The sequence below is a fragment of the Cherax quadricarinatus genome, chromosome 23 (assembly GCF_038502225.1).
Source record: "Cherax quadricarinatus isolate ZL_2023a chromosome 23, ASM3850222v1, whole genome shotgun sequence".
Taxonomy (NCBI): domain Eukaryota; kingdom Metazoa; phylum Arthropoda; class Malacostraca; order Decapoda; family Parastacidae; genus Cherax; species Cherax quadricarinatus.
The window spans coordinates 9,635,746-9,652,444 of NC_091314.1; the positions used below are offsets into that span (position 1 = coordinate 9,635,746).

At 38.4% G+C, this 16,699-nt stretch overlaps 1 protein-coding gene across 8 annotated transcripts in view; it reads left to right on the forward strand.

Moving 5' to 3' along the window:
* The window catches only part of Gbeta13F (guanine nucleotide-binding protein subunit beta-1), a 161,997-nt gene that overhangs the window by 114,126 nt on the left and 31,172 nt on the right, over nt 1-16,699 (forward strand). For all 8 annotated transcript variants that reach the window (XM_070087876.1, XM_070087881.1, XM_070087874.1 and 5 more), the window contains 2 exons: nt 1,061-1,206; nt 7,579-7,749. In XM_070087876.1, coding sequence (XP_069943977.1) covers nt 1,061-1,206; nt 7,579-7,749 — 317 coding nt within the window. The remainder of the gene's footprint in view (nt 1-1,060; nt 1,207-7,578; nt 7,750-16,699) is intronic.

The following is a 16,699-nucleotide window of genomic DNA, read 5'->3' on the forward strand; positions in this document are numbered from 1 at the left end:
TCTTTGGTGATATTGATTTTGGCCTAAAATTGAGTTGGTATCGGTGGGTATTGGCCTAAAATTGACTATCAGTATCTGCAAAAATTTTGGTATCATCACAGCCTTATTTATGATTTTAATGTATAAATTATTTTTAATTCATCATTGGAAACTTTAGAGGAATTTCTGTGAAAATGCATGTGTTAGTTGGTAAGGGAATGGTGAACGTAATAGATATACAGTAGCACTGTCGAATTCATGGTCATGTATAAGAGGCAGTCAAATCAGTTAATTTTTGGTTGACATCATTCCTTTTGTTGAATGAGTGATATTGTAATGCTTAATAAAGGACAGTATGTAAAATGAGAAAGTAACATTATTTGTGTTTTTTAGGCATAAGATATGCTTTATGTAGCTTTATATGAATTGTGTATGCAGTAATACTAAATACAGTAAACTTACAGTAGGGGGATAGTTTGAGTGTTTATTCAGAATAATGCTAAAAATATAAAAAAAAAAACAGCACTTGAGCACTCTTCTGTATACCCAAAACAGCCTCCTCACATAGTGAAGTACTCGTTTACCAACTACTCCAACTTATGATGGGCTCTGACCAGTATGCATACTTTAATAATGTATATTAGAGCTGATTTCCTCTATTCTGTTTATTTCAGTATACAGTACAATACTGTATAAACATTTAAAAATATACCAGAAATGTTATAAATGGTGCAAAAGTGACATCAAAACAGTATCAAAGATAGTGGACACAAACTCACTACCATTACAGTATACTCCACTTAGCGATGTGGTCTTAGGAACAGAACTCCATCGTTAAGTGAGGAGTGGCTGTATAGTGTTGTCCACACAATTTTTAGTAATATTGCAGTAACCATTGAAAATAAAGGTGTTAAAAGTACAATTTTCCCCACTAGATTTTTTTTCCTAATACATATTTCAAAGTTTGTTACATATATTGAGGGTTTATGATAATTCAGTGTGGTTTTTCCTTTTGACAGTGGATTCTAAAATGTATGAATTATATATTATGATATTAATGTTGTGTGTTCTATCTTCGCAGGATGCACGCAAAAATGCACTCGACACCACACTGGTCCAGGCCACAGCTGGCATGGACCCTATTGGCCGAATTCAGATGCGAACCCGGAGAACGCTTAGGGGACACTTAGCCAAAATATACGCCATGCATTGGGGGTCAGATTCTAGGTGAGAAGCTGTTTGTCATCTTTACTCTTGTATGTAATGTCAATGTCTCTGGTATGATCCCCTCTCAGACTACTATAATTTAGAATTAATCATGTGTTGAGTTGCTCTTAAGTGGCCAGTAAGCAGTTACAGATGCTTGTACAACAGTAAATGAAGATTGCCATGGTCTTTGCATATACAGGGAGCTGCTTCCATGAAGGGTGTTTGGTGGTGGGTGTTTACATAAGTCAGGTGGTGAGACTATAAATAGATGTGGTTATCTTGGCTCCACTAGCACCTCTAGCATCAGCAGGTGAGTTGGAGTAGATGTGTGCTCCCTTCTTTTTCTTTCATCAAAGGAGTGTGCAGTGCTGAAGGCTAGAAAATTGGTGCATACTTCGTAAAAAGAAAAAACTCGGCATTCACTCACCATTCAGTGGTACCTGGAGTCACTAGTTACATCTTATGCTGTACATTTTGTTATTTGGAACCATGTACTGAATAATTCTTGAGGTCTTAATCTTCACTGTAAAAAGTAGTCATATGAAGACTTTTCTGTTTAGGGTTAATTTTAATTATGTGTAGGGTTAGTTGGTTTTTCTTGATGGGTGACGTTTCTCATTACTAGACCTTCAACTGTAAACTCCTAAAGCCTGATGGAACAAATGCTTAACAAGGAAGCTTGACCATAGGCCAGGCTGGTAGGATAGAAAAGACCTGTAAATTGGTAACGTGTATATCACAGGCACACTATCTTGTTTTAAAATCCACATAAATTTTCCTCAACTCGTGAATTTTTCAACTACATAATATCTCGCTTATATATTTATAAGCATCTTAGATTGGAGGGACTGGCATGCTGTTGGAGTGTGAGCAAGTAACATTTATAAAGGAATTCAGGGAAACAAGGGTAGCTGGACTTGAGGTCTGGAAATGAGAAGAGCAGTGCCTGCACTTTGAAGCAGGGGTGGGGATGTTACTATTGGATAGTAATCTGAATTGTGATGTCAGCATACTCCTGGTAAGACAGTGCAGTGAACCCCCAGATTAAGATGTCATCGGAATAAGTAACATTTTTTCGTCAAAATATTGGCTCGGTGAATATCACTGAACTCGGTATAAGTCATTTGTGTCAGGGCTTGAGTAGCCCAGTGTGCCATTGTTTACCAGCCAGTGAGGACAGTCCCATGTGTTCGTACAATACATTTTGTATTACATTTTTTTTAGTGCTTGTAACTGCTAAATAAGCCACCAAGGGCCCAAATAATGCTTCTAGTGCCAGCCAGCCCTTTGGTAAAGGGCTGAGAGAGAGGGGAGAATGTGCCTTTTTTTCAGTACTTCTGCAATATGTATGATACCAAAGCAGCAGGAGTCTGTAAAGGCTATAGCGCCAGCCAGCGATAAAGTGTAGCATTAACTGGAGCAAGTAAGTTAAGCGATTAATCGATAGAAAAAGGACAGCACGAAACTGACTTCTCCATTGTTGTTGGAGGTATATAAGGCTACTGACTAACACCGCCGCCTTCACCACCACTATATAAGGTTTATCTTTCAGTGGCCCTTATACACCCAACAACAAACAACACACCACCACTCGTGACATTCTTAATGCCATATTTTATTCATTCTATAGTATATATCATGTTACTATGTTATTAATATTGTTTATTATGTCATATTAGATGAATTGTGCTAGATAAATAAGCTGTATAGCTGATATTAGTGTCATATTGAAGGACTATCTTGTCCTGTCTCCAACACAATTCCTAGAATATGCCAGAAACAGACCTCTCTGGAACACTTTTTTGAGCGACAGGGGTCCAGTGACTCTCAAGCTGGTCCTAGTGGCATCAAAAAGCAAAGAAGGGAAGTAACCCAGGATAAGGACTTGGTGCCTGAAGTCTCTATGGAAGGGGATTTCCCTTCCAAACATTTGTAAACTACTTCATCCTCTCCCCTCCTCCCATCTTCCATACATCACCATGTCTTCAATAAAGGTAAGTGTGATGTTACTATTGTTTTATTTTTCATGTATCATTGTTTTCTGTGTAGGTAAATGTATATTTCACATAGAAAACTTTTTTTTTAATACATGTACTTTTGGGCATCTGAAACGGATTACATGTAATTGGATTTCCATTATTTCTTCTGGGGATAATTAATTCGGAATAAGTCAGATTTGGGATAAGTCACTCTCTCTGGAACAGATTAATTTCATAATCTGGGGATCCACTGTAATTGAATGAATAATAGTGAATGTTCTTTCCTCCTTGGGACACCCTGCCTTGATGGGAGACAGCCATTGTGGTAATTTTTTTTTTATTTATGTACTTGTATAGTCAGCCCATTTTGTTCCTATGCAGTTTTTTACTTATCACAGTATTAACCCTTTACTGGATATTTTCTACCAATGCTGGATTTTTTCAGTATATGTACAACAAAACTATTTGATGTTTGCCTGGCTTTGCTGGTGAAATGTTTTATTCACGTTCTCTATTTGATTTGTCCTAGTGTTTTTAATATGCCCTTCTGGAAGGCACCATGATGTTGGTAAGAGGCTCTTGATCGAAGGAATTGCAGCTTCCCTACTCTTGGATTAAATCTTATGAACCCCAAACTCCAGGCACTGTATGTGCATTATGGATATAATAATACGTACAGTGGAACCCCGGTTTTCGCACGCTCCAGTTATCAGATGTTTTGGTTTTAGGACCGTTTTTTGTGCGAAATTTTGTTCCGGATATAGGGCTTCGATCCGGTAATCGATGTACTATACTCGTTTGCCTGCCCACCTGGGGATGCCGCCACTACACATCTTAGTCTGCCTCTGTCACTAGTCAAGTGAGCATTACTTCGCACATTCCAAAACATTTCGTAATAATCCTTTGTTTTTGGTGCTTGTTTATTAATTGACTGTGAAATAAGCCACCATGGGCCCAAAGAAAGTTCCTAGTGCCAGCCAACCCTTTGGTAAAGGGCTGAGAGAGAGGGGAGAATGTGCCTTCTTCAGTGATTCTACAATATGTACGATACTAAAGCAAAAGGACACAAGTGCAACTAACGTGACATTTTATTGTGGCAATGTTTCGCTCTCCAGGAACTTTGTCAAGCCATTGGTAATGGTTTGACAATGCTCCTGGAGAGTGAAACATTGCCACAATAAAATGTCACATTAGTTGCACTTGTGTCCTTTTACTTTACATATTGTTGGTAATTCTACCAACATATATACGATACTAAAGCAGCAGGAGTCGATAAAGGCTATAGCGCCAGCCAGCGATAAAGTGTAGCATTGACAGTGTAGCAAGTAAGTTAGGCGATTAAGCTATAGAAAAATGACGACACGAAACTGACTCCTCCATTGTTGTTTGAAGTATATAGGGTCACTGACAACACTGCCGCCACCACCTACTCTATATGTACAGCTTATGCTGTCAGTTGCCCTTATAAACCCAACATCACCACCACCACTCCACATATGTATTGACATATTTTATTCATTGTAGAGTATATATCATGTTTCTATGTTATTAATATTGTTTATTATGTCATATTAGATCTATTGTGATAGATAAATAAGCCTTAGAGTTGATATTAGTGTCATATTCTTTAAAAAATTGTTTTTTTTGTGAATATTTTTGGGTGTCTGGAATGGATTAATTGTATTTACATTATTTCTCATGGGAAATGTTAATTCAGTTTTCGCACGTTTCAGTTTTAGAAGGACCTTCTGGAACAGATAAAGTTCAAAAACTGGGGTACCACTGTAGTTTTAAATAGCAGTTGATAGACAGGCCTATAGTTTAAAGGTCTTGTGTATCACCCTTTCATATTTTGTAACAATGTTTGTCATTTTAGCAAGGGGATAATAACCCCTGCTCCTGTGCATGCATTACTAAATTTAAAAAGGGGAAACTTTCATTTTTCTTTTTGGGCCACCCTGCTTTGGTGGGATACGATTGGTTTGATGGAAGAAGATTTGTAATTTTTCCACTTGCCTGACAGTTTATCTTGCAATAATATCTCCCAAATTTTTAAGACTGGATGTCATAGTTTTCTTCACAGTCCTTCAGAAACTAGAGTGATATCACTTCTGATATGATACAACTTGTTTTGATTACTGTATTTCCTCATTAAACTGTTCTTATTGTCTTCATTTATTCTTTTCATATACATTACTGTATTTTGTTTTTCATATTCATTTAGCATTATTATGAATTTTTAGTAGGAGACTTGATCCTGACTTTCATGTTTGGCACCTGGGCATGTTCAGTGACCAGTTTTGGTGATTAAGGAATGATTATGTTGAAGGGCATTGAAGGAAGGTGTAATGGCATAAGTATTTACTTTTTTAATACTCTTGTTCCACTTCTCTATCTTTTCTGCATACATTAATGGATTTCATTCCTATTGTCCATATAGATTTGGAGATCCTGTTGCACATCCAGCAGTTGATATTATATTTTGTGTGTGTGTGCGCGTGGGCACGTGCATGCGTGCATGTTCATACATACTGAATATGCCAGGTAAAGTGTATGGCAGGGTTGTTATTGTAAGAATTAAAGGTAGGACAGAATGGGATCACAGACAAACAGAGGCTTTAGAATGGGTAAGGGATATGTAGACCAAGTGTTTGCATTGATGCATATAAGTGAACAATATTTAGACAAAGGTAGGGAAGTTTTCATTTCATTTATGGATATAGAAAAGGCATATGACAGGTGGATAAGGGAGCAGTGTGGCAGATGTTGGAAGTGTATGGAATAGGTAGTGAGTTACTGAATGATGTAAAGAGTTTTTATGAGAATAGTGAGGCTCAGGTTAGGATGTGTAGGAGAGAGGGAGATTACTTTCCAGTAAAAGTAGGCTTTAAACAGGGCTGTGTAATGTCACCATGGTTGTTTAGCATATTTATAGATGGGGTTGTAAAAGAAGTAAATGCTAGGGTGTTATGAGAGGGGTGGGATTAAATTATGGGGAATCAAATATAAAATGGGAGTTGACACAGTTACTTTTTTCTGATGACACTGTGCTTATGGGAGATTCTAAAGAGAAGTTGCAAAGGTTAGTGGACAAGTTTGGGAGGGTGTATAAAGGTAGAAAGTTGAAAGTAAACATAGATAAGAGTAAGGTGATGAGGGTATCAAACGAGTTAGGTAAAGAAACTTCGGACATCACATTGGAAGGAGGGAGTATGGAAGAAGTGAATGTTTTCAGATATTTGGGAGTTGACTTGTCAGTGGATGGGTTTATGAAGGTTGAGATTAACTATTGAATTGGTGAAGGAAAAAAGGTTAGTGGTGCATTGAGGTATCTTTGGAGACAAAAAACATATTATCCATGGAGGCAAAGAAGGGAATGTGCGAGAGTATAGTGGTACCAACACACTTATTTGGGTGCAAAGCATAGGAAGAGGCTGGAGGCAGTGGAGATGTCTTGTCTAAGGGCAATGTGTGGTGTAAATATTATGCAGAGAATTCATAGTGTGGAAATTAGGAGGAGGTGTAGAGTAACCAAATGTATTATTCAGAGGGTTGAAGAGGGGCTTGTTGGGTGGTTTGGTCATTTAGAGAGGTTGGAGCAAAATAGGATGGCTTGAAGGATGTGTAAATCTGTAGTGGATTGGCGGGGGGGGTAGGGGCATCCTAAAAAAGGATGGAGGGAGGGGGGTAAAAGAGGTTTTCGTGTGCAAGGGGCCTGGACGTGTAGCAGGCATGCATGTGCATGTTAGACAGGAGTGAATGGAAACGAATGGTTTTTGGGACCTGGCGAGCTGTTGGAGTGTGAGCAGGGTAATAATTTGTGAATAGATTCAAGGGAACCGGTTAGCCAGACTTGAGTCCTGGAGGTGGGAAGTACAGTTCCTGTACTTTAAAGGAGTGGTTTGAGATCTTGGCTGTTTGGGGTGACATCTAAACTGTCATACCTGGGCACCTCTGCAAAGACAGTTATTATGTGTGAATGATGGTGAAAGTGTTTATTTTTTGGGTCACCTTTCTTTGGTGGGATATGGCCAGTTTGTTGAAAGAATAAGATATAAATTATTTATTTATTTATTTTATTTGTGCATGGACATATACCATATGATAATTATGTATACTGTACATTATTATACTGTAGTTTTTTTTTTTTTCCAACATTCTGGCCATCCCCCACCGAGGCAGGGTTACCCAAAAAGAAACACTTTCACGATCATTCACACATAATCACTGTCTTTGCAGAGCCTTGCAGATTTTACCTGCTTTTGTAATGCTTGAATTAGAAGCATTGATAATAAAAGAACTTGCTTTACTGAGATTATATTGCATGATGGATTTTACCATTTGTATGCTTTATTTTGTATGTGGATTTGCATTGTCTTAATTTATAATTATCTTAATATTTTTTCTTCAGGAATTTGGTGTCTGCATCTCAAGATGGCAAGCTTATAGTCTGGGACAGTTACACAACAAACAAGGTGCATGCCATCCCCCTCCGGTCCAGCTGGGTCATGACCTGTGCCTATGCTCCCTCGGGCAGTTATGTTGCCTGTGGTGGCCTTGATAATATCTGTTCCATATACAGGTATGTCAGCACTGGGTATAATCCTCAAGAAAAGCACTATTTATCAAGCAAGAAAGATGAGGGAGGTCAGCTTAGTCTTAAACTTTTTTTTATTTTTTTGAACATTATGAAATAAATGGTTATCATTGCTTTAAGGGAATCATTTGCTTTGGCAGAAAATGATCAAATTTTTTCACAAATTTGCAAGATGAGCTGTGTCTGCTGTAACTGATGAATGCACCAGTTATTCTTTAATTTTTAGACTAAAATAATTCCATGATCTTGAAGTTAAAACAAAATCTAGTAATGATTTTACTAAAAAAGACTGGTATAAATATATGATTTTGATTAGAAAGGTGCACAAATTAATTTGCTGACCATATAAGTTGCTGTATATTCTGTTCAGTTTCTTGATTCATGGTTTAGAAAAGATGTTAACTGTTTTTATAGAAAATTCTTCTGATTTTCCCTTTAGTTAAGAACCACCAGTTTTGGGTATCTCAGATTAGGGAAGTGACTTTGACATTGATATCTGAGAAAGGTTTGCATCACACTACCCTTATTGAGTTCTCACTAAGGCTGTCTGTTGTTGTAAGGTCTTCATTATTATTTGATGAACTGAGCTTTTAGAATTTTCAGTACAGATTGATGCTTAACCATAGCAGACCGGCTCTGAACAAATTGGTAGCATGCCATTATTATTTGATGAACTGAGCTTATAGAATTTTCAGTACAGATTCATGCTTAACCATAGCAGACCGGCTCTGAACAAATTGGTAGCATGCTTTTGAAGATTTCAAGTGATTTGTCATTTGGCACTTTTATTTACTAGTAACAAATTGAACGAGGTTTTTGCACTTAATATGTGTTTTAGAAAGTTTTAACCTTTTTTTTTCTGGGGGGGGGCTCTTTCAAATCCTGCTATGAATAAATGCTCTAGTAGCATTATTGTTTGTAAAATGTATGTACCAGCTTGATTACTTAATTTGGAGAGTCATTTTGTGCTCTCCAGAAAGACACCATTTCCTTGACTGTAAGAATGCCTGATGATGTCCTGTACCTTGCTAGATATAAAGCCTGGGTTAATATCTACCATCAGTGTTTATGTGGGACTAACCCATATATCAGTGTAGTGTAACATGATTTTATAAAATCCAATGTAACAATCTGTCACAGCCCATCCCAATCATTTTGGGGAATTTTTTAATTTAATATTTAATATTGTAATATTTAATATTGTAGTAGGTTGGTAGACAGCAACCACCCATGGAGGTACTACCGTCCTGCCAAGTGAGTGTAAAGTGAAAGCATGTAATTGTTTTACATGATGGTAGGATTGCTGGTGTCTTTTGTCTGTCTCATAAATATGCAAGGTTACAGGTACGTCTTGCTACTTCTACTTGCACTTAGGTCACACTACACATACATGTACATGTTTATTTATACACACTCATCTGAGTTTTCTTTGATTTTATCTTAGTTCTTGTTCTTAGTACTTTTCCTTTTATATCCATGGGGAAGTGGAATAAGAATCTTTCCTCCGTAAGCCATGCGTGTTGTAAAAGTCAACTAAAATGCTGGGAACAATGGGCTAGTAACCCCTTTTCCTGTAAAGATTACTAAAAAGAATAAGAAGAAGAAAATTGTCAAAGTGGGAAGTCTGAATGTGCGTGGATGTTGTGCAGATAAGAAAGAGATGATTGTGGATGTTATGAATGAGAAGAAGCTGGATGTCCTGGCTTTAAGTGAAACAAAGCTGAAGGGGGTGGGAGAGTTTCAGTGGAGAGGAATAAATGGGATTAGGTCTGGGGTTTCAAATAGAGTTAGAGCTAAAGAAAGAGTAGCAATAATGTTGAAGGATAAGCTATGGCAGGAAAAGAGGGACTAAAAATGTATTAATTCAAGGATTATGTGGAGTAAAATAAAGATTGGATGTGAAAAGTGGGTTATAATAAGCGTGTATGCACCTGGAGAAGAGAGAAGTGTAGAGGAGAGAGAGAGATTTTGGGAAATGTTGAGTGAATGCGTGGGGAGTTTTGAATCAAGTGTGAGAGTAATGATGGTTGGGGATTTCAATGCTAAAGTGGGTAAAAATGTTATGGAGGGAGTAGTAGGTAAATTTGGGGTGCCAGGGGTAAATGTAAATGGGGAGCCTTTAATTGAGCTATGTGTAGAAAGAGATTTGGTAATAAGTAATACATATTTTATGAAAAAGAGGATAAATAAATATACAAGGTATGATGTAGCACATAATGAAAGTAGTTTATTAGATTATGTATTGGTGGATAAAAGATTGATGGGTAGGCTCCAGAGGGGCAACTGATATATCGGATCATTATTTAGTTGTAGCTACAGTTAGAGTAAGAGGTAGATGGGAAAAGAGGAAGGTGGCAACAACAAGTAAGAGGGAGGTGAAAGTGTATAAACTAAGGGAGGAGGAAGTTCGGGTGAGATATAAGCGACTATTGGCAGAAAGGTGGGCTAGTGCAAAGATGAGTAGTGGGGGGGGTTGAAGAGGGTTGGAATAGTTTTAAAAATGCAGTATTAGAATGTGGGGCAGAAGTTTGTGGTTATAGGAGGGTGGTGGCAGGAGGAAAGAGGAGTGATTGGTGGAATGATGAAGTAAAGGGTGTGATAAAAGAGAAAAAGTTAGCTTATGAGAGGTTTTTACAAAGCAGAAGTGTTATAAGAAGAGCAGAGTATATGGAGAGTAAAAGAAAGGTGAAGAGAGTGGTGAGAGAGTACAAAAGGAGAGCAGATGATAGAGTGGGAGAGGCACTGTCAAGAAATTTTAATGAAAATAAGAAAAATTTTTGGAGTGAGTTAAACAAGTTAAGAAAGCCTAGGGAAAGTATGGATTTGTCAGTTAAAAACAGAGTAGGGGAGTTAGTAGATGGGGAGATGAAGGTATTAGGTAGATGGTGAGAATATTTTGAGGAACTTTTAAATGTTAAGGAAGAAACAGAGGCAGTAGTTTCATGCACTGGTCAGGGAGGTATACCATCTTTTAGGAGTGAAGAAGAGCAGAATGTAAGTGTGGGGGAGGTACGTGAGGCATTACGTAAAATGAAAGGGGGTAAAGCAGCTGGAACTGATGGGATCATGACAGAAATGTTAAAAGCAGGGGGGGGATATAGTGTTGGAGTGGTTGGTAATTTTGTTTAATAAATGTATGAAAGAGGGGAAGGTACCTAGGGATTGGCGGAGAGCATGTATAGTCCCTTTATATAAAGGGAAAGGGGACAGAAGAGACTAAAAATTATAGAGGAATAAGTTTACTGAGAATACCAGGAAAAGTGTACGGTAGGGTTATAATTGAAAGAATTAGAGGTAAGACAGAATGTAGGATTGCGGATGAGCAAGGAGGTTTCAGAGTGGGTAGGGGATGTGTAGATCAAGTGTTTACATTGAAGCATATATGTGAACAGTATTTAGATAAAGGTAGGGAAGTTTTTATTGCATTTATGGATTTAGAAAAGGCATATGATAGAGTGGATAGAGAAGCAATGTGGCAGATGTTGCAAGTATATGGAATAGGTGGTAAGTTATTAAATGCTGTAAAGAGTTTTTATGAGGATAGTGAGGCTCAGGTTAGGGTGTGTAGAAGAGAGGGAGACTACTTCCCGGTAAAAGTAGGTCTTAGACAGGGATGTGTAATGTCACCATGGTTGTTTAATATATTTATAGATGGGGTTGTAAAGGAAGTAAATGCTAGGGTGTTCGGGTGAGGGGTGGGATTAAATTTTGGGGAATCAAATTCAAAATAGGAATTGACAGTTACTTTTTGCTGATGATACTGTGCTTATGGGAGATTCTAAAGAAAAATTGCAAAGGTTAGTGGATGAGTTTGGGAATGTGTGTAAAGGTAGAAAGTTGAAAGTGAACATAGAAAAGAGTAAGGTGATGAGGGTGTCAAATGATTTAGATAAAGAAAGATTGGATATCAAATTGAGGAGGAGGAGTATGGAAGAAGTGAATGTTTTCAGATACTTGGGAGTTGACGTGTCGGCGGATGGATTTATGAAGGATGAGGTTAATCATAGAATTGATGAAGGAAAAAAGGTGAGTGGTGCGTTGAGGTATATGTGGAGTCAAAAAACGTTATCTATGGAGGCAAAGAAGGGAATGTATGAAAGTATAGTAGTACCAACACTCTTATATGGGTGTGAAGCTTGGGTGGTAAATGCAGCAGCGAGGAGACGGTTGGAGGCAGTTGAGATGTCCTGTTTAAGGGCAATGTGTGGTGTAAATATTATGCAGAAAATTCGGTGTGTGGAAATTAGGAAAAGGTGTGGAGTTAATAAAAGTATTAGTCAGAGGGCAGAAGAGGGGTTGTTGAGGTGGTTTGGTCATTTAGAGAGAATGGCTCAAAGTAGAATGACATGGAAAGCATATAAATCTATAGGGGAAGGAAGGCGGGGTAGGGGTCGTCCTCGAAAGGGTTGGAGAGAGGGGGTAAAGGAGGTTTTGTGGGCAAGGGGCTTGGACTTCCAGCAAGCGTGCGTGAGCGTGTTAGATAGGAGTGAATGGAGACGAATGGTACTTGGGACCTGACGATCTGTTGGAGTGTGAGCAGGGTAATATTTAGTGAAGGGGTTCAGGGAAACCGGTTATTTTCATATAGTCGGACTTGAGTCCTGGAAATGGGAAGTACAAATCCTGCACTTTGAAGGAGGGGTTTGGGATATTGGCAGTTTGGAGGGATAAGTTGTGTATCTTTATATGTGTATGCTTCTAAACTGTTGTATTCTGAGCACCTCTGCAAAAACAATGATAATGTGCGAGTGTGGTGAGAGTGTTGAATGATGATGAAAGTATTTTCTTTTTGGGGATTTTCTTTCTTTTTTGGGTCACCCTGCCTCAGTGGGAGACGGCCGACTTGTTGAAAAAAAAAAAAAAAATTGCAGAAAGGTGGGCTGGTGCAGGTATGAGTAGTGGGGGGTTGAAGAGGGTTGGAATGGTTTTAAAAATGCAGTATTAGACTGTGGCGCAGAAGTTTGTGGTTAGAGGAGTGATTGGTGGAATGATGAAGTAAAGGGTGTGATAAAAGAGAGAAATGTAGCTTATGAGAGGTATTTACAAAACAGAAGTGTTGTAAGAAGAGTAGAGTATATGGAGAGTAAAAGAAAGGTGAAGAGAGTGATGAGAGAGAGCAAAAGGAGAGTGGATGATAGAGTGGGAGAGGTATTGTCAAGAAATTTTAATGAAAATGAGAAAAAATTTTGGAGTGAGTTAAACAAGTTAGGAAAGCCTAGGGAACAAATGGATTTGTCAGTTAAAAACAGAGTAGGGGAGTTAGTAGATGGGGAGAGGGAGGTATTAGGTAGATGGCGAAAATATTTTGAGGAACTTTTAAATATCGACGAAGAAAGGGATGCGGTAATTTCATGCATTTCATTTCAGGAGGTATACCATCTTTTAGGAGTGAAGAAGAGCAGGATGCGAGTGTGCGGGAGGTGCGTGAGGTATTGCGTAGAATGAAAGGGGATAAAGCAGCTGGAACTGACAGGATCATGACAGAAATCTTAAATGCAGGGGGACACCATAGTGTTGGAGTGGTTGGTATTTTTTTTTAATTAATGTATGAAAGAGGGGAAGGTACCTAGCATGTATAGTCCCTTTATATAAAGGGAAGGGGGACAAAAGAGATTGTAAAAATTATAGAAGAATAAGTTTACCGAGTATACCAGGAAAAGTGTACGGTAGGGTTATTGTTGAAAGAATTAGAGGTAAGACAGAATGTAGAATTGCGGATGAGCAAGGAGGTTTTAGAGTGGGTAGGGGATGTGCAGATCAAGTGTTTACATTGAAGCATATATGTGAGCAGTATTTAGATAAAGGTAGGGAAGTTTTTATTGCATTTATGGATTTAGAAAAGGCATATGATAAAGTAGATAGGGAAGCAATGTGGCAGATGTTGCTAGTATATGGAATAGGTGGTAAGTTACTAAATGCTGTTAAGAGTTTTTATGAGGAAAGTGAGGCTCAGGTTAGGGTGTGTAGAAGAGAGGGAGACTACTTCCAGGTAAAAGTAGGTCTTAGACAGGGATGTATAATGTCACCATGGTTGTTCAATATATTTATGGATGGGGTTGTAAAAGAAGTAAATGCTAGGGTGTTCAGGAGAGGGGTGGGATTAAATTATGGGGAATTAAATACAAAATGGGAAGTGACAGTTACTTTTTGCTGATGATACTGTGCTTATGGGAGATTCTAAAGAAAAATTGCAAAGGTTAGTGGACGAATTTGGGAGTGTGTGTAAAGGTAGAAAGTTGAAAGTGAACATAGAAAAGAGTAAGGTGATGAGAGTATCAAATGATTTAGATAAAGAAAAATTGGATATCAAATTTGGGAGGAGGAGTATGGAAGCAGTGAATGTTTTCAGATATTTGGGAGTTAACGTGTCAGTGGATGGATTTATGAAGAATGAGGTTAATCATAGAATTGATGAAGGAAAAAAGGTGAGTGGTGCATTGAGGTATATGTGGAGACAAAAAATGTTATGTATGGAGGCAAAGAAGGGAATTAATGGAAGTATAATAGTACCAACACTTATAAGGGTGTGAAGCTTGGGTTGTAAATGCTGCAGCGAGGAGGCGGTTGGAGGCAGTGGAGATGTCCTGTCTAAGGGCAATGTGTGGTGTAAATATGCAGAAAATTTGGAGTGTGGAAATTAGAAGGTGTGGAGTTAAAGTATTAGTCAGAGGGCTGAAGAGGGCTTATTTAGGTGGTTTGGTCATTTAGATTGAATGGATCAAAGTAGAATGACATGGAGAGCGTATAAATCTGTAGGGGAAGGAAGGCAGGGTAGGGGTCGTCCTCGAAAAGGTTGGAGGGAGGGGGTAAAGGTGTTGTGGGCGAGGGGTTTGGACTTTCATGAAGCGTGAGTGAGCGTGTTAGATAAGAGTGAATGGAGACAAATGGTATCTGGGACCTGACGAGCTCTTGGAGTGTGAGCAGGGTAATATTTAGTGAAGGGATTTAGGGAAACTGGTTATTTTATATAACCGGACTTGAGTCCTGGAAATGGGAAGTACAATGCCTGCACTCTAAAGGAAGGGTCTGGGATATTGGCATTTTGGAGGGATATATTGTGTATTCTTTATAAGTATATACTTCTAAACTGTTGTATTCTGGGAACCTCTGCAAAAACATTGATTATGTGTGAGTGAGGTGAAAGTGTTGAATGATGAAAGTATTTCTTCCTGGGGATTTTTTCTTTTTGGGTCACCCTGCCTCGGTGGCAGACGGCCGACTTGTTGAAAAAAAAAATATGTATTAAACAGCAGAAAATGTTCCCCACCCTTACCTCACTTCCCTTCCTTACTTTTTTTCCATTCCCTTCTCTTACTCTTTCCTCAGTGCATTCACCTACAGTTTCCTCATCACGCATCCCTACCCTTTGCTCAGTGTCCTCCCTAACCCTTCCCTCAATGCCCTTCCCCACTCTTTCCTCAGTGTTTTCTGCCATTTCCTCAGTGTTCTTCCTCTCAGATTTCTTTATCCCACCCTCACCCTCCTTCATTGTCTTCACTCACTGTTCTTTATTGCCCTACTCCACTGTTTTGTTAATGACCCACTCACCCTTTCCTCTTTCACTTTTTCCCTTTCCCTAAGTATCTTCCCTCAAACATCCTCCCACCTTTCATCACTTTTCCACCAGGTCAGCAGTGTATAGGTGTATCCACACAATACTGCCATTCTTCTGCTATCCAAATCAATCTAATTAGGTAGACAGTGGCATCTTTTATAATCTTTTACAAGAATTATGATCAGACACGGTCCTCAGGTAGAGGGGTGCCATTCCCTTTTCCCTCTCCACGGGGATGTTTTCCTTTTCATCAAAACTTGGTCACACCCCTGGCTGATGACATGGACCATTTTATGTACATGAATTGTGGAGTGTGAAAATAGAATTTAAATAGTTTTACTTGCATTGTAATTATGATTTACATAATATGAGTGAAATGTTCACAACAGTAGCAAATTGGTATTGCTAGTGTAAATTTTTTGTGTGATGTTAGAAATGGAATATTTAAAATGCTGAATAACCAGAAGTTTCTAGTACAGTGGACCCCCGCATAACGATTACCTCCAAATGCGATCAATTATGTAAGTGTATTTATGTAAGTGCGTTTGTACGTGTATGTTTGGGGGTCTGAAAGGAATAATCTACTTCACAATATTCCTTATGGGAATAAATTCGGTCAGTACTGGCACCTGAACATACTTATGGAGTGAAAAAATATCGTTAACCGGGGGTCCACTGTACTTTATAAATACAGTGGACCCCCGGTTAACGATATTTTTTCACTCCAGAAGTATGTTCAGGTGCCAGCACTGACCGAATTTGTTCCCATAAGGAATATTGTGAAGTAGATTAGTCCATTTCAGACCCCCAAACATACACGTACAAACGCACTTACATAAATACACTTACATAATTGGTTGCATTCGGAGGTGATCGTTATGCGGGGGTCCACTGTATATTAGAATATCAACAATCCTTAAGTATAAAAGAATAAAGTGTTCTTATTACATCATGAGATCTGATTTGTGAAAACCAGAAGAAACTGTAAGCTAGGGTAGACTAAATTGCTTGAAGTCTTCAGAGTACACAAGCCTAATACAAAAGTACATTCAATACTTGCAAAGGTTTTTTTAATTTAAAATCTGCATTTAAATTTGGGATATTGTACTATAGTTATGTTGCATTTTGAGATCACAGATTTGCTTGTTATTTTTAGACAGTGCTCCGTACTTGAGGTCAAAGTCCTGTTTGCTACACTGCTTGCACCTCTCAGGGTATTATCAGAATAACTCATGCTTGGACTATAAGATTTCCTGTTATCACTCATAAGGTTAGTCCCTCATGAAAGCTTTAGGCTTTGAATATGGAACACTGCTTCTGAATTCATTTTGAAGCCTCTATTTTGCCTTAGGGCCAAACTCTTTGTGCTCTAAACATTCT